Genomic DNA, 18,954 nt, shown 5'->3' with positions numbered 1-18,954 from the left:
AGACTGTTACAAATAACTTTAAAAAAAACAGAACAGAGCAGCTAAGATGGCCACGCACAATTTACATTTGAGAAGCCAAAGGCCGACTGGAGATAGAGGTGATTACCCAGTCTAGCCAGAACAATGGGGGTGCTCCCTGATTCAGTTAACTGAAATAGTTTCGTCAATGTTGATCATCAGAATTTTACGTTGGGCTGGAGGCCACGCCCAGGCCAAAAAGTTGGGGGCGAGCCTGCCTCCGCCGGGCCTGGAAGCCACACAACGGCTGGGATTTTACAGGGCTCCTGACATTGGGCTCCATGGTGAGGGTGGGGGGTGGTTGGGATGCGGAAGGTCACTTTGGCAGCTGCCCGACAGGGAGCACAACGTCGGGAGGTCTGGGACCGATCTTTCAGTGGCGGCGAGGCTCCGTGGTAACCCCATTTCCCCTCCCCCCCACCCCCCCCATGCTGCTGGGCAATGGGACCTGGATTAACATATATTTAGCATAGATATTAGCATACATTTAAATACACTTAACTGCGATCTAACAGTTGGTCCTCAATCTTCAAAGCGGCGACCGGCACTCCCACGCCTTCACTTTCCCATCTGGAGAAAGCAGGTGCCGTGGTGGTTGGGAAGGGGGGAGTGTGGGATTTTTAGTACAGGGGGTGGGGGTGTCAACATTTTGTCATTAATGTAGGGGATGGTGGGAACTGTGAACTTTGTTCAGTTTCGGGGAGAAGGAAGGTCATCCGAACATTTGAAAGGTAAGTGTTTTGGGGGGGGTGGAGGAAGGACAGATACTTAATTTTATTATTGTTGTGAGAGTGGGAAAGGGATGTTAGAATTTTAATTTGGAGAGTTGGTGGGTGGTTCCCTTTAAAATTTAAATTAGCTGGCAAGGCTGGCTGCCCTTTAAAAACGGCGCCAGCGCCTGCGCACATGCAGCTGACGCCACTGCCAACGTCGGAGAGCCCGCCCCCTCCATAGGATTGGGGGTCGAGGGGGGCGACCGGGATATTTAAGTGACCCGCCGCCTGGGAGATCACATCAGCATGGCGGCACGTGGCCCCTTTTCACCCGTGTCACTCCTGACGGCGGGCGCTTAAAACCCAGCCCAATGATTTCACGTGGCCCAAGCCCTTAACTGACCTCGGGCAGCAAGAGCTGCCAGCCAATCAATAGGCCGGCAGCTCAGTCCCAGCAGTAGCGCCACCTGGAGCAGTGGCCACTACTGGGACTGCACCCAGCCAGAAGAGCAAGAGGGTTGCCGGCCCCAGAATGAATGTAAGCGTGTGGGGCCTCGCTGGGGACAATTGGCCAGGCCCCGGAGAGACAAGCAGGGGTCGGTTTGGGGGTGGTGGTGCCTGATCAGGAGAGGTCCAGCCCCCCACCCCGCAAGGAGGCCGCCAGGTTTTGCTGAGCAGCCTCCTGAGTTCTTGAGCCGCCTGCCTGCTGCTGGTAATATACCAGTGACGGCGGGAGGAGGCGCTTAAATGGCAGTTAATTGGCCATTTAAGGGCCTTACTAGGCCTGGGGTGGGGCAGGCTGCTTCTCGCCGCCACTGCTTGTAAAATTGCAGCAGGGGTGGGAAGGCGATGGGAACGGTACCCCCCGCCTCCTGTTCAATTTTACAACCCAACCCCCCTCCGCCTCCAGCCCGCTCCTGCGGGAGGAATAAATTCCAGCCTATGTTTCAGGGAAATACTCCACCTCTGTGTTCCTGCTCTTTTGATGGAAGCCCATAAGAAGTACTGTGTTTGTGTCTATAAGTGCATTGTCATCAGAAGCAGTTTTAATCTCAGATAGGTCAGCGACGCACAGTTTAAACTCTCAGTTGGACCACAAGCGTGCAGAAACGGTCGGACTCCAATCACTGGACATACCATTGTCAAAAAAATCATTCGCTGCAACTTTTACAAAATATAAAGCTCTGGATCGTAGGCCTCTCAGGACATAGCTGGTTTGATCGCTGATCTCAATCTGTGGGGCATAAAAGAAAGAACAACTCAATTTATCTAAAGCTGAAAAGCAACATAACAACTGAGAATAAAGAGTAATGCGCAACTGAGAGTAATGTCAGATCACGTCACAGGCTCACTAACACAGATCAATCTATGAATTCTGATTAATCTATCATCCACATTTACAAGGAATTAATCTAAAATGATCAGAGGTCCAGGTCCAAAGCCATATCCTTAAGTATAGATTTAATAATTCCCATACTAGCTGCAGGTTTTTCGCTAGCCCTTGATGAGTTGGGTTGAGAATTCAGTAGGGAGATGTGTTTGCTTGAATTGGATACATAAACTTGGTGCAGTTCATTTACTTCATTCCACAAGCTTTGAGTTTCTTACAGCTCTGGTCCTGGTAAAATCACATACACCCAGCTAGTGGTGTGACTCTACTTGTTGGCTGCTGGAGATCACACGACAGGAGTCTGAGGAGGACTATCACCCAGGAATCTTGCTTGGAGAGCTTTTTTTCCCTGAATTTTGATGAAGATGTGACGGGAAAAAATGTAATTCAATTTTTAAAAATTCTTTATGGGATGTGGGCTTCGCTGGCAAGGCCAGCATTTGTTGCCCATCCCTAATTGCCCTCGACAACTGGGTGGCCTGCTAGGTCATTTCAGAGGGCAGTTAAGAGTCAACCGCATTGCTGTGGGTCTGGAGTCACATGTAGGCCAGACCAAGTAAGGATGGCAGATTTCCTTCCCTCAAGGACATTAGTGAACCAGATGAGCTTTTACAACAAATCGATGAAAGTAATGGTGCCATGAAACTGAGACTAGCTTTCAATTCCAGATTTTTATTAATTAATTGAATTGCAATAATATCCTTACAAACATGAGAATAACCATGAGTGCCATTGTGTTAGATTCCCTCCCATCCAGGAATAAAGAGAATAAATCTTTTTGATCGGTAAGAGACGTCTTTGCGATCTTTCAGTATCGCCTCTATTCCCTTTTGCACAGAGGGTCCATCTTTGGAAACATGACTCCTGGTAATATTCCCTTTCCTGGATAACTGAAAGACTCCTGTCTGCCTTATCCTGTGAGTGGAACTTGTTCTTGGTCAATATGCAGAGGAGATGAAATGGCAGGGGTAGAATCCATGATAGAGTAGATCATGCATAGACTGCATCAAGCTTCCTGGGCCAAATGACTCATTCCTCAAACTATCTTTTCTGAACTATGACAAAAGTTATTTGGTGGCAACGTTGTATGTTCATTCCTGGAGACTTCAGGCTGGATTTTCCCGCAGGCTTTGGGACCAAATGGGGCTCCCGAGCACACACTTGCTAACAGCGAGACTGGCGAAGCAATCTTCCAGGAGGCAGCCTCCTAATTGGCTGCCTCCGCGTTGGCTATCCGATTGGGCCTGCAGCATTGAGATGGCCAATCAGAGGGCAGGCATCTCTCGAGCCTCGGCAGCCCCACCTGGAGAGGTGAGCACTACTGAGGCAGGTCGGGGGCTGTGAGGGCACCTCAACATAGAGGCACCCTCGCTGGCCTGCACAGAATACAGAAAACAAAGATTCCCATAGCCGATAAAGCCATCGGGATGGAGGGGTAACCCCTCTGCAGGATCAGACATGGCCGTGATTGGGGCCTTTCATTCCCACAGTCCTGTCTTTGAGGCATGGAGCCTACAGCTCCGATGACCTACTGGCCTGGTACTGGAAGGCCACCTCAATTGAGCTGGCAACCTCCGCACCCGACGAGGGGGCTGCTCCTCCATTTGGATAGTTCTGGCGATGCTGCAAAATTGGTTCTAATTGTGGTCTTAACCACTCTAATTGGCTGCCTGCCCAACCCTGAGAAAGTTCCCTGGCAGCGGGAATGTGCCATAGAGCCATCCCAATGTGGGTCCCCCCATTTTCCTGACACCCCCACCCCCACCAGCCTCCAACCCCATCTCCACAGGTCCAGGAAAATCCAGCCCTTCATCTAGTATTTCTAACAATAACATAAATAATTCAATTTACAATACAGCTCCAGCAGTGACCAGGGGGATTCTTACATCACGACACCCTGGTCCACTCCCCCATTACTCCCGACACCTCGTTCCCTTCCCATGCAATTGCAGGAGGTGTAATACCTGCCTTTTTACCTCCTCTCTCCACACTATTTCAGGCCCCAAACACTCCTTTTAAGTGAAGCAGCGATTTACTTGTACTTCCTTCAATTTAGTATACTGTATTCGCTGCTCACAATGCGGTTGCCTCTACATTGGGGAGACCGAACACAAATTGGATGACCACTTTGTGGAGCACCTCCACTCAGTTCAAAAACCCTGAGCTTCCGGTCGCTTGCCATTTCAACACCCCCCCTGCTTCCATGCCCACATCTCTGTCCTGGGCTTGCTGCAGTGTTCCAGTGAACATCAACGCAAGCTCGAGGAACAGCATCTCATTTACCGATTAGGCACACTACAGCCTGCCGGACTGAACATTGAGTTCAATAATTTCAGAGTGTGAGAGGCCTTTTTTTATTTTTTACTTTTATTTTATTTTATTTTGTTTCATTATGTTTTTTACCATTTGCCTGCCCACTTTTTTTTCATGTTGGTGATTTCGGCTCGGGCTGTTTATTATTCTGTCATTTAACACCCTCTCTGCACTATGCTTTGCCTTTCAACACACCACTAGCACACTCTCTTTGACTTTGCTTTTGCCCCATGACTTCCTTGTCAGTTAATCTCTCCGGCCCTCTGTCCTATCAACACCTTTCCTTTTGTTCTTGTTTCCCCACCCCCGTTTTATCTGCTTAAAACCTATTACATTTCTAACCTTTGCCAGTTCTGATGAAAGGTCACTGACGTGAAACAGAATCACAGAATCACAGAATCGTTACAGTGCAGGAGGAGGCCATTCAGCCCATCGTGTCTGCACCGACCCTCCGAAAGAGCAATTCCCTCAGTTCCATTCCCCTACCTTCTCCCCGTACCCTGCACATTCTTCCTCTTCATATAACTGTCTAATTCCCTTTCGAATGCTTCAATTGAACCTGCCTCCACCATGTTCTCAGGCAGCACATTCCAAACCTTAACCACTCGCTGTGCGAAAAAGTTTTCCTCATGTCACTTTTGCTTCACTTACCAAAAACTTTAAATCTGTGCTCCATCCTTTCACGATTGGGAACTGTTTCCCTCTCTCTACTCTGTCCAGACCCCTCATGATTTTGAATACCTCTATCAAATCATCTCTCAGCCTTCTCTTCTCCAAGGAAAACAGTCCCAACTTCTCCAATCTATCTTCATTCCTTATCCCTGGAACCATTCTTGTGAATCTTTTCTGTACTCTCTCCAATGCCCTCATTTCTTTCCTCAAGTGCGGTGCCCAGAACTGGACACAATACTCCAGCTGAGGCCGAACTCATTTCTTACACAAGTTCAACATAATTTCCTTGCTCTTGTACTCTATGCCCCTATTAATAAAGCCCAGGATACTGTATGTTTTATTAACCATGCTTTCAATCTGTCCTGCCACCTTCAATGACTTATGCACATATGCACCCAGGTCCCTCTGCTCCTGCACCCCCTTTAGAATTGTACCCTTTATTCTGTATTGTCTCTCCATGTTCTTCCTACAAAAATGAATCAAAATGAAATGTTAACTCTGTTTCTCTCTCCACAGATGCTGCCAGACCTGCTGACTATTTCCAGCACTTTCTGTTTTTATTTCAGATTTCCAGCATCTGCAGTATTTTGCTTTCATTAAATGCCAGTGTTTGTTATGCGCCACACAAACCTTACTTCATCTCTCCCGATCAGCATATCCTTCTATTCCATTCTCCATCATGTACTTATCTAGAGTAGTCATTTATGGCATAGAAGGAGGCCATTCGGCCCATCGAGCCCATGCCAGCTCTCCGGGCAGCAATCCAGTCATCCCACTCCCCCATTCATCCCCAGCGCCCTGCAAGTTTAAGCTTTCCCTTAGCTGTTTCTATGCCATTTGCTTCAACTACTCCCTGTAGCTCCACATTCTAACCACTTCTAGGTAAAGAAGCTTCTCCGAAATTTTTACTGGATTTATTGGTGACTATCTTATATTTATGGCCTCTAGTTCTGAATTCCTCATAAATGCAAACATCTCTTTGTCTATCCTTTTATAATGTTAAACACCTCGATCAGTATTCTCTTCCGAGAGAAAAGAGCCCCAGCCTATTCATAAAAACAAAATACTGCAGATGCTGGAAATCTGAAATAAAAACAGAAAGTGCTGGAAATACTCAGCAGGTCAGGCAGCAACTGTGGAAAGCGAAGCAGAGTTAACAGGCTGGAATTTATGTTGCTGTGATCAGTGACGGCTGTAAACAATGGCGTCCCACACGCGCAGCCGAACTTCAGGCAGCTGCCATGATATTAGACACGGTGGCTCATTTAAATAGCCAGGGTGGACCCCCGCACCCCCCCCCAAACCCCGATGACATGCAAGGGGCGGGTGGTCCGACCCCGGCAACAGTGTCAGGTGCCACTGCACAGGTGCCATTTTTAAGGGGCTTCCAGCCCTTCCACTTCATTTAAATTTTAATAGAGAGATGTTTGAAATAATTTTGAAAACATTTAATTTGCCCCTTTTCCACCCTCTCAATAACCATGTAATTAACTACTTGTTCTTCCCCCCAAAACACTTGCCCTGCCCATGTGACCTTCCCCCCCACAAAGTTCATATACATTAATCTTTACCCCGTCCCACCGTCCTCTGAAACAATGACATCAGTTTTACTGCACTCCCTCCCCCTCCCACACTGAAAAACCTACCTACTCCGCCTCCCCAGCAGTGTCCCATTTTAGATCTCCGGACAGAGATCCAAAGGCACGGGCGAGCAGGCCACTGGCACAAATATCGCACCCGGACCAACGGCGGGAGTGGATAAGTATTTAATTCATTACCTTTCATAAATTTACATATTGAAATTTTGATCCCTGTGATTGGATTAAGGAAAAGGCAAAGCATTAGAAAACACTAATCTCTTTCACCACAAGCATTAACATACTCTTTGTCCATGAAAGCTTTGTTATTTAATCTCTCCTGCCCTCTGCCCTATCACACACCTTCCCTTTTGTTCTCTTCCCCATCAACACCCCCCACCACCCGCCTCTTGCTTAAACCCGAGTTCTTTTCTAACATTTGCCAGTTCTGATGAAAGGGCACACATCTGAAAGGTTAACTCTGCTTCTCTCTCCACAGATGCTGCCCAGCCTGTTCAGCCTTTCCATTCAGTTCCGGTATCGTCCCGACAACTCTATTTATTGATCCACCTAATAATGATGGGAAAAATTGTTCTTACCATACTTTGTCTGTTTGAACTCTCCCGCCAGTACTTTATTTTGTACTTCAACAAAAATAACTTGGGATCAGGCCACGTGACAGGTGGTTTCCACCTTAACAATAACTTCTTCGGTTGGTTGGGTATTGGAGAAAGATTGACATCAGTGGGTGGATCCGGCTTGACTAGAGGTGAAAGGCACAATTAGAATTCCCATCAAAAAACATATACTTCGATTTAGTGTGTAACAATATTAAAATTTAGATACGATGATGAGCTCTCACTGCTTTGGTTAGTTTTTAGCATTTGGTCAGTGGCAAAGTATACTGGTTTCTACACAACGGGCAATTCATTCATGTCTTGAAATTCTATGGGTAGAATGTCACAATAGGCTTAAAGGGCTGGGTCTATTTACTTTAATGCAATGTAGAATTAGGAGGGACCTGATAGAAATATATAAAATAATACATGGCTTGGTTTGCATGCCTATTGATCGATGATTTCAGTTTGACAACTATGGGACTTGCATTTGAAGCACATAAGAGTAGGAATAGATAGGATGTTGGGTGTTTTTTTTTACCCCAGAGAGTACTGAGCTTCAGGAATGTGTTGTCAGCTTGTGTGTTGTGTTCTGACTCTCTGTACTCCTCAAAAGGGAGCTGGACCAGCTCTTGGTTGGGGCAGTGATCACACCAGATAGAAGGTAAGTGGATTAACAGTTAATGTGAACATGGACAGGTAACATAAACTATCCTGGCCCAGTATCATGCCCAGCACTAAAAATAATACTGCTGCTGTGAATGTGATGAGTTGTGAGCCTATTAGAAGAGCTCAATGATGAAGGAACAGCAAGTCAGGATGACATTGGAGGGCAATGTCACAATGGTATAAAAGGTCTGATTTTTAGAGGACAGAGCAGAAGCAGGTTTACTCTGTAAATAGCAATGATGTATATGTGTTCAGCCTCATTTAGAATGCCATTGTCAATGTTACCATCCCTGACTTTGATGAGCACAATCAGTTACTAAGATAGTGTCAACCGAGGCTCAGTGGTAGCATTCTTGCCTGAGTCAGAAGGCGGTGAGTTCACAATCCCACTCCATGGGTCTGAGCACACAATCCTGAGGGATTGTCAATGGTACAGTCTTTCAGGTGAGATGTGAAATTAAGGCCCCATTTACTCCCTCAGGTGAACATAAAAATTCCCATGGCACTATTTGCAGAAGAGCTAAGGAGTTCTTCCGGTTTTCCAATACAACAGGTGGTGCACTGCTGATGTTTTAATAAGCATGTGTGCCCCACCTACCATATTGGCTGCTTAGTTGTTCGTTTTGTGCCCAACAAGTAGGTGCAGTGTGTTCTAATCCAGAAAGCCAGGTGGTAAAGGATGGAACTGGAACCAATCTTTACACACTTTTATAAGTATTTATTTACAGAGATACACATTACAAGCATGCACCTCCTCACCCATCACCCACAGTTTCAGTCTGCTCCTATTTATAGGAGCACAAGTGAATCCCCAGTCAATACCCACCACCGGCAGACAATTAAATACAATTAACAGAACACCAATACATTTCTGGGCCAGAAACTACAGAACTCCATTGTTTAAAGCTCACACTCTACCATTAAATGTTCATTTAAATGTGTGTAATACCAAGGCTGCATAGCCCATTTTGAGACATAGGTTGCGCGATAGATTACAGGTCAAGATATAAATGGAGACATAGATTGAGACATGCACACATTTCTGATTTACACTGGAATGGACAAATAATGCCACTTACTTATCTTCTCCACAATGAATTGTTTTATCGTAGATCTGAATCCCAGTGGGTTTGTTGCCTTTACCTTCACTGTGTAGGGAATCTTTGAAAAGAGTTGGATGTCCTCGATTGTGCAGTTGCCCTGAAGTGTCTCTTCATCTGAGCACTGTTCAGCAACTTCAATTCCATAGCTTTCAATAATACAGAAATATTATTGGCTGCATGAGAACTTCTCATAAAGACCTTGACAAACAGAAGCTGAATTATTGTTGCTGTTGTGGGTTTTGAATTCCACAATGACTTGAACTATATATTTTTCTTTCCTGGGCACTGTCACCTTGGCTCAGTCTCCATCTGAGCTAGAAGGACCTGGGTTCGGGCCTCATTCCAGGATATCCAGGATATATTTGAGCATATCAGGCCCAATGGCAGGCCCAGCCATGATCGAAACTCTGGTATCCCCTGGAAATGCTCAGAATAGCAGTGGCAGCTGTGAACTTCTGCTCAGCCTACCCACCAGACATAGCCCACCATAATAGAGGGATTTACACCAAAACATCAAGTCAGAAATACCACACACTGCTTATTAGCACCATAGGATTCCTGACTTTACTGCCTGGGAGCTGGGCCTGTGCCTGTAGTGAGTACAGGTTAATTGAAGGCAGATAAGTGAGAAAGAATGGGGTATCCCAGCCCTCCTGCCATGTTTTATTGGGAGAAGGTTTGCTAGATGATGCAGCGCAGGGGGATCTAGCACAAGATGATATAATGGGCTATTCCCCAACCCCCACCAATCAGAGGGTCAATGGGAGATCCTGATGGGAGGTCAACGAGACTAAGGTCAAGTAGAAGGCACCTCTCCAGGTATTTACATGAAATTAGGACTCTCTACCCAGTGATCTCAGATCTCACTAGTCCAATGGACATCCGCAGGCCTCTGAGCTCCAATTTCCTGCTCCTTCCAGCAGTGCTAGGCCCTACTAAGGGACTCGACCACACCAGGAAGAGGAACTGGGTCTTGTCAAGGATGTGAAAAGCACATTCAGCCCAGAGAATTAATTTCCCCTATACCCCAAATCTTTCACTGTAGCTTCCAGCCCTAATGGTGTTGCCTCCACTTCCTATCTTGACCATTATTCCAAACACTTATCAGTCTTTGAGTAAAGATATTCTTTTGGATAACTGTTTTAATTTACTTTTCAATCATTTAAATTATGTCCTCTGGTCGTATTATGATTAGCTTAATTTGAAGTAATATTCTCGATTCATTTCCCTGGACAATTTAATATTTTATACCATATTTAATATTTTATATATCCCTCCCCCCATTAATCACCTGTTTTCCAAACTTTAAAGCTTGACCTCTGCTAATCTTTCCTTGTAGCTTGTCCTCTTTGCACTTGTAATCAGTCTTATTGCCCCTCTGTACCCACTCCAGAGTTAGTATACGTTTTCATGGCGTGGTTAACAGAATTGAACACATTACTCCTGGTGTGTCCTGACCAGTTTATTGTGCAGCCCCTAGATTTCCGATGGGCTTTATCTTAACTCTAGACTAATTTAAAAAGAATCCTATGGCCTGCAGTCACCCCTCCCCTTCCCCCATATCCTCGATCATCTTTTTCTACTTGAGGTCTCCACCCCAACCTTTTCATAAAAGATGCACTGGTCTTCCTGTTGCCAAAGCATTCATGTTCCAATCATGCTCCGAGTAGGTAGGTTTCTCCTAATATCTCTCCTCTCTCTCATTGGCAATTCTAAATTGATGATCCCTCTCTATTGACTCTTTATCCAGAGGAAACAGTCTCCCCCTAGTTATTGGGTTACCTTACCTGAATGTGACATTGATCTTTGTGGGAAGGTAGGTTTGGTTTTGTAGTTTCCAGGAGCAGACCACATTCAGTGGATATCTCACTGACCAACAGGTGACCTGAGGTTTTCCTGGTGGATCTACCAGTAGGAAACAACAATGAATAATTGCAACATTTGAGACACAGATTTGGGGTGACCTCCTCCCACCCCCCCCCCCCCCCCCCCACCCCAACCAACCGCCCACGTCACACCTCACATCACCACCATCTCTCTGGCACCAATAAATCAGAAGCAGTAATGTGTGGGAGGGGTAGGATTCTGACCTAACTTGCCAGGCAGGAAACCCATGGGATCAGGTGTAACACCAGTTTTACAACCCGCCAATATCACTTTCAGCTGATTTCAATGAAGAGAAAAACTGGGCGCAGTGTAAAGCCAGTGTTGTTCCAATCCCGTCAGTTCCTCAACAGACAATTTAGGTTAAAATTGCCCCCTATAATGTGTATGTGTGTTCAATACCATAACTCCTTTTTTAAACCTCTGGTTATCAAGCTGAGAGATGTCAGCAAAGGTGCCCAGTGTCAGCGTCACATTCTCCCAGGCTATGTAAACCACAGTCAGATACAGAGTGAAGCTCTCTCTAGTTCTTTGCAAATATGTGTGACCCTAATGAACCAAAGTGAGTTTTTCCATTTCCCTGCACTTACTGAGATTGGAAGTCTACTGTCCATGTTCATTGAACCATGGGCAGTTAGTTACTATAGGCCTCAATTGTGGCATACTGCATTTCAAGTTTCCCAACTCCATTTACAACAGCAGTCAGAAGGAAGAGGCTTTCACCGCAGCAGGCTGTGGATTCAAGTCCAGGGCCTGCAGGTGAAAAGGCAGTAATGTAGCAATGCATTTTGGGCAGGGGAAGGCTGTGAGTCTATCCAATCAGCCCAGCTGGCGATCGCTGCTCATACTCGTGAGATACCCTCATATATTGAGTTTAATAACTTCAATTCTTGTTTCCTTTCTGAAACTCTTCCAACTTTCCCATCAGCCACCAGCACTCTTACTTGGCTGCACGTGTCCTTCGCTCCTTTGTTAGAGAAATCCTATTCTAATTATCCATTTTATTTTCCTTATTGTGAATCTAATCACCTGACTTTACAGAAAGACATATCCGTCCTGAGAAATCCGCAGGCCTGTGATCCCGGAAAGCCAGGATTATGGTCACTGGGAATGTCCACCAGAGTTAGTGATGTCCCTAATTTGCGTTCTAATGGCAGTCTCTTTGAATGCATCATGAGCACTGCCCCTAGAGATCTCACTGTGCCTCATCCCGGAGTGGGTGTCATCCCCTAGCAGAGACTGGGAAAGTGGATCCCCATGTCCCCCACCTTTTTACCAGGCTATTTTACAATTTGAAAAATAATTCCAAGCGTTAAATCTTCAACAGCAACAACAACAACTTTTATTTAAATAGTGCCTTTAATGTGATAAACCATCCCAAGGTGCTTCACCGGAGTCTATCCAACAAAATTGACACTCAGACTCATAAGGATATATAATGCTAGGTTACCCAAAAGCTTGGTCAAAGCGGCAGGGTTTAAGGATTGTCTTAAAGGAGAAGAGAGATGTCGAGAGGCAGAGAGGTGTAGGGAGGGAATTCCAAAGACTAGAGCCAAGGCAGCTGAAGGCACGGCCACCATTGGTGGAGCCAAGAAAATCAGGATGGACCAGGGACCAGAATTGGAGAAAAAAGTGTCTAGGAAAATGGCATAAATGGGCTTTTTAGAGCCCAGGTCAATAATGACAAAAAAGGGAATGAGGAGAATTTTCTTCTACACAGCAAGACATTATGATCATAGAATCTTACTGCAGAGAAGGGGGCCATTCATCCTGTTAGTTCCTGTGCTGGGTTGGAATGCACTGCCTGAAATGGTGCTAGAAGCAGATTCAGTATTAACTTTCTGGAGGGAATTGGATAGACTGGAGAAAATTGCATGGCCATGGGGAAACAGGAGAGTTGATGTATTGCATAGATCTTTCACAGAGTCGGTACAGTTGCGATTAGCCAAATGGCCTCTTTGTATTCAATATCATTCCGTGATTCTATGATTCTATGATTTGGGGATTCTATGATGGGTGCGTTAACTAATTGCACCAGAGTTGAACTAAAGCGTATTTTACTGTAGGCCCAGGTCGTAAAAAGGGCTCGGAAAGGGTGCATGGAAGCCTGGCAGGGGGGTGGCACACCTGGAAACAATGAAGATACCCATCAATTTTGTTGGACTCCCACCTGAACCTGGCCAGATCTACTGCCTGGCCTGTGGGTAAGTAAGAGTTCAGGGCAGGAGGTCAAAGGTGAAGGGAAGGAGGGTGAAGCCTGGGGAAAGGGAGGCCCAAGATTTCCTTTTGAGGCCCAGAGGAGCATCTCTGGCCCACAAAGAAACCTAAAAACTGTCTTTAAAAGACTTACCATGCCAGGCCTCTCCTGCCTCCCGAACCCCTCCCAGTAGGTCTGTCCTGGTGAGAGGGGGGAAGATGCCACTGCTCCCCCACTCAGGATTCCAACTAAAATTCCAATCAAGTCCCAACGACATCATCTCGGGCCCTAATCTTCTTATTTAAAACAGGATCCCACTTCCATCCTGAGGATGTCCTTCTTGTCTACCCAAAAGAGCGAGTTTGTTTTTTATTCGTTTGTGGGATATGTGCGTCGCTGACAAGGCCAGCATTTATTGCCCATCCCTAACTGCCCTGGAGACGGTGGGTTACTATCGAGACACAGCAGAAAGATCAGTGGGGGCAAGTGATTGGCCACATTTTAACTGCCACCCTCACCCCTACCCCTCCCCCTCCCAGTTTCTGCCAGGTGCAGGGAGTTAAAATCAAGCCCAAAGTGTGTCGTCATAGAAACAGGAAGATATGCTTCTTAAACTTCATGGCTGCAAACCATTGAAACTGGAGGATTGTATACTTTTGGAAAGATCAGATGACCACCCACCAGGTGTACATTTCTTTGCAAAGTTGGATTTGGAAAATAAATACAATTAAGTAAAAGTACATGGGGTTTACTTGACCTGCACTATTTTGGTGTCAGTTGTGCACAGCAAAAATATATGGTGAAATAGCCCCAAAACAGTTGGGGTCACGGGGAGAACAAGTGATATGTAGATATGGAGGAGATGAAACCAGCAGATATATAACTTCATTCCTCCCAGGCACTCTCTCTCTCTGCAGATCCACAAAGTGTACAGTTTTCACATTTGCTATCGGGCAGTAACACGGCACCCAATTTACACCCGATTGACTTCATTACAAATGTAAAGCGGGCGATGTGCGAATCGGGTAGGGGGTTAAATCAGGCGGGTAGATATTGAGCAAGCATGAATTAGGCAGGTGTAAATCAGGTGATGTGTAAGTTGGGCGGGTGTGAATTGGGTGGTGTGCAAGTTGGGTAGGTGTGTGAATCAGGATGGTGTGTAAATCAGGCGAGTGTGTAAATCGGATGGGTGTGTGAATCAGGCAGGTGAATTGGGCAGGTGTAAATTGTGAGGCAATAAATTGGGTGGGGTGTAAATCGCAAGAGTGTATATCAGGTGGGTGTAAATTGTGAGGGTGTAAATCACGAGAGGGCAAATCAGGCGGTGTGTAAATCGGGCAGCATGTAGACCGTGAGGTTGTAAGTCAAGCAGCCAATCCTTCAGAACATGTTGCCTGGAGAATGGTAAAAGTGAACGATCATCCTTGGTGTGTGCAGACGTCCCGAGACTTTCACTGTCTGCCAACTAATGACATTGAATAACAATGTGGATCACCATTGAATTAGCTTTAAACCTACATCCTAAGATCAACGAGACTGTGCTGTAAGCTTTGCCGGACTCCTGTTCATGGCAGCTGTACTGCCCTTCCTGGGATGACTTGACGCTGAAAAGGGTGAGATTTGTCTCTGTTAGTTCCATGTCTCTGGCCCCGATGATTTTCGAGTCATTCAGCCTCCATTCAGCCACTTCATTTTCTGTGTTTTTACAGACGAGTGTGATATTGTTCCCAATCTGACCATACTGTGTGATAACACCTGAAATACAAGCAGAAAACACACCAGGTTTGGTGTAACTCCGCAATTTCTTTTTCTGGTGGAAACACTTATCCCAAGCTCTCCTTCTGGCTGAGTCATTAAACACATTGCAGGGTATGATTACTGGGCTATGCAGTCATTGGGCAGAACTGATTTAGTTGAGGCCATTTTGGGGACACTTCAATTCTCCTAAATATCCCCATGCGAGGGGTAGAACAGATCAATCAGTCAGCGTTCCCACTTGGGATCACTATCCTCCACGAGATAGCAAGTGTGGTGATGTCAGATAAAAGCAGGTTAAGGACAGGCTGTGATGCAACCTACAGTCAAATAGCCTACATATATTCAGCATCTAAACTTAGGCATGGAAAATTCATGTGAAACTGACGCACAGTAACTGCCAGTGCCCTTGGGGACAGGAGAGGAAAAAATTGAAACTTAACGTTTTAGTTTGCTCCATGTTTCTTACTGTGTTTTAAACTACTGCCATTAATAAGTGGCAGAATTCCTGTTCCAGATGGCTATAATGTCTGTCTCTGTCTCTTCCCCATGCCTATAATGGAGACATAACATAAGTTACACAGATCCTGCATGTTGGATGCTTCCTCTGCACACTAGAGGGTTGAATTTAGTCATGCCAGCAACGCTCCCTGCATTGGGCCGAAAAGGTGAGGGAACCCAGCCTTGGCCTTTCGGAGCACCCCCCACCCCCATCACCACTGCATGATTCTACAGTGTTCAGGTACTGAAGTGCCCGGCACTGGGATCTCTGTTTAAGGACAGTATCCCACCTTCAAGAGCTGCTGGCCAATCAGAGAGCTGACTGCTCAGTAGTATCGACAGCGCCACCAGGAGCAGTGGCCACTGCTGCTACTACAGGAGGCCTGTGACTAGGCCCAGCGCTGGAGTCCAGGATGAGAGGTAAGTGAGGCAGGGTGGCCAGGGCCAGTACGGCAGGCCCTGCGATGAGGGAGGGGAGGGTGAGCAATGAGGTCCGCAGGAGGGGGGGATAGTTAGCGGAGGGCAGCCACAGATTGCCCACAGAGGAAGCTCCTCCCCCAAGTCCAGTCCACAGGGAGGTCGCCTCATTTTATTGGGCGACAACCTCACGTGGCAGAGGCCCCCACCACCCTCCACTTGACCACCACTGCTTTAATTCCAGCTGCAATGGGAAGAGGCCCTTGTGGCTAGTCTTTGGCCACTTAAGGGCCTCAATTGGCCTCTGGGTAGGAAGGCTAGCTTCGGCCTTTCCCGCCCCGCCACCATCCATATTCTGCCACAATTCTATGGGCTCCCCTGCCTCCTAACCCATCTCCGGGGGGGCCCATTAAATTCACCCCTCTATAATCGGCTCTTCTCAATTACCTCTTATAAACAAAGCCTGTGGATAACGATAAAACTAATGGATTGTAGGCAACAACCCCAGATCATTCTTAAAATAACATGAGTGAAATATTGGCTTTTACAACCTGACATAGAAAACAGTAGAAGTGTTAAAGTGGTCGCATTATTTACTGTGAAACCCCTGTTACTGCTAATTAAGTGATTTAAACAATATATAATTTCATCAAAATCACAAATATGCTTCATACAAAAAGCCTCCCAGAAAACATTCTAATAGATAATATTTCGGGTGTGAGTCGATTCCACTGGAAGGAGGGTGATTAATTAGAAGACACAGAATTAAAGTAATTAGCCAAAAATAAGGTAAGGTGTGGCAATTCTTTTTACGCACTAAGCTGTTCAGATCTGAAGATCAGAAAGGGTGGGGGAAGGATATAAAAAAGGAAAAAATTGCAGGGCTATGGGCAAGAGCAAGGGGCGTGGGACTATTGGCTCGGCTTTTGAAAGAACTGGCACAGGCATGATGGGCTGAATGTCCTCTTTCTGTACTGTAAGGTTCTATTGAGTCCTGGTCAGGAGTCACAAGTAAATAGCAAGTGGAATGGTCACTACCTGGAACTATTCAGAACTGTACAACCTCAATGTGGGACTGGATAAACAAGGACTTTCCATCCCAGGCTTCCTTATCTGGTGTTTCACACCATCTCCCTAAACTGTTGGACGGAATCAGTGACCAAAGCAAGGAGGTGCCTGACCTTGACCACCAGAGTTGTCTGTGATGGCAAAGCTTAGTTGCAGCCTGGAACGATCAGGTGAGGAGGGCTCGAAGGGTGCTCCTCTTTTCACTCTCCTTGTTTGACCACAACAGATTTATTTATTTTTTAAAGTGGATATATTTGCCAGTTCAGTGAGTGTTTACATCATGTATATAAAAAGAGCCAATCGGACAGCTTTTCTTGAGTTTAACCAAGAAAGAGGTTAACTTTAAGGTACTTAAACCGATCTAAGAAAAAAATAATAAAATACACTCCAAATTTCTTTCAGATTCACAAATAGGTTACAGAGGGGGGAGGATAGTTTAATCCAATTAGGATCTAGAGAAATAAAAGAGGTATATAGTTGTGGAGGTTGGTGACTTGGCTGGCTTCGGGCTGAATTCGGTCGTCATGCTGCTTACCTATGGTGGTCCTGAGGCTTCCAGTTTGAAGTTGTGGACGCTGACTTACTGGTTCTCCAGGAGACAGCAAATGCAGCTGATTTCCTTTGAGAGGAGGGTTTCTGTCTGTTCTTTCCAGAAAGTTCTCTACCCACTCAATAGCTCCCCTATCAGGCCTAAGTCATTAAGCACAGTGATCATCAATGGGTGAACAGAATAACACAATCAAACACTACAATGTGCAGCAGGGAATATGCCTCAGTGCTCACGGTCAGCAGACAGAGTTTGAAGCTTGCAAGGTTTTGAGTGCTTCGTCTCCACCAGTTTAATATTCAGGTTTCAGGTTTCGTGATACAGCCTGCGGCCCAATTGGCTACTCGTCAGTTCAAGTGTCAGAGAGCCTGTTGCTGGGGAGAACTGTGGCGATGGAGAACTTGACCCCATCACATACATGTCCACCTGCCCTCCATGACAGGTTGCAAGAGCCTGGTGGGGAACAGCCTGGTCTCTGGCCCATAGTGCACATGGTTTGGTGGTTTATCCCCTCCCAGATCTCTCCCAAGGCTTCCATTTTAAATGTTATTGGAGATGACAGAAGGACTAGGCAATGCATGACGTTTGTAGGGCAATCACAGACTTGCCAGGGCCTCACTACGATTGCATCACATGTTTGTAAATGAAGATTTGGTTAAAAGAAAATTCACAAAGATGGTGGCCCTTTAAATATTAAGCATGTAAATGGTTCACAGAAATAAACATCAATTACTTGTGTTTATATAGCTGTTTTACCGTAGTGAAATATCCCAAGGCGATTCATAGGCGCATTACCAAACAAAGATTGAGATCGAACGAAAGACCGAGACATTATAACAGATGACCCAAACTTGGGCAAAGGAGTAGATCTCAAACAGCATCTGAACAGGATCAGCCACACTGGATAAGAAAGGCAACCAATTCAAAACACAGTGCATGAAGCTTTTAACCGTGACGAGTGTAAAGCGGATGATATTGGATCGGACAGATGCCTGTTATATACCCTGCTTCAATGGACAGGAAAAGTCACAGTGGAAAACTCAGGCCTGGTGTATAACAGGCAGCTGATCTACTACCGCCCATTCTACAGCCCCGTTTACATTGAAAGTTACGCCCAGTTTCTATAACGTAGCAAGACTGGAAACGGTATGAAATGTTTGACATTTTTGTCTATGCCTAAGTTTGGTTAGAGATTTTGAGCAGGGATCAATCTACAACTCACCATCCACACTGGTTTGCCCCACTGCCGTGCCAATGTTAGTTAGCTGCACCATCATGACACCAAGGATCACGGTCAGCTTCATGCACATCTTGGACACCTGTGAACTGAAATGCAGTTATCAGACTGAAAGTTGGACATAGATTTATATCAAAGAGCTGGGTAGGAACACACTCCAAGGCGAACATCTAATTAAAGCGTTGAGGCAATATCATAAACAGAAATAAAGGACTGTGGTGGAATCTGTGGAGGCACTGGCCATAATCTTGCAATTCTCTTTCGACACAGGGGTGG

The 18,954-nt window shown here is 45.9% G+C and overlaps 1 protein-coding gene across 1 annotated transcript; it reads right to left on the bottom strand.

Annotated features, from left to right (window-relative positions):
* Window positions 1-1,815: 1,815 nt before the first annotated feature.
* LOC137351411 (interleukin-27 subunit beta-like) lies at window positions 1,816-18,751 on the bottom strand. Its single transcript, XM_068015859.1, has 6 exons — window positions 18,664-18,751; window positions 14,672-14,908; window positions 10,860-10,977; window positions 9,049-9,218; window positions 7,283-7,446; window positions 1,816-1,965 (listed from the first exon to the last, which is right to left on the bottom strand). The coding sequence occupies exons 1-6, from the start codon at window positions 18,749-18,751 to the stop codon at window positions 1,816-1,818; spliced, it is 927 nt and encodes a 308-aa protein (XP_067871960.1).
* Between the last annotated feature and the right edge of the window lie 203 nt (window positions 18,752-18,954).

This window comes from Heterodontus francisci, chromosome 36 (genome assembly GCF_036365525.1).
Source record: "Heterodontus francisci isolate sHetFra1 chromosome 36, sHetFra1.hap1, whole genome shotgun sequence".
NCBI classification, from domain to species: domain Eukaryota; kingdom Metazoa; phylum Chordata; class Chondrichthyes; order Heterodontiformes; family Heterodontidae; genus Heterodontus; species Heterodontus francisci.
The sequence above is the reverse complement of the archived record's forward strand: the minus strand, read 5'-3'. Positions and strand labels throughout refer to the sequence as shown.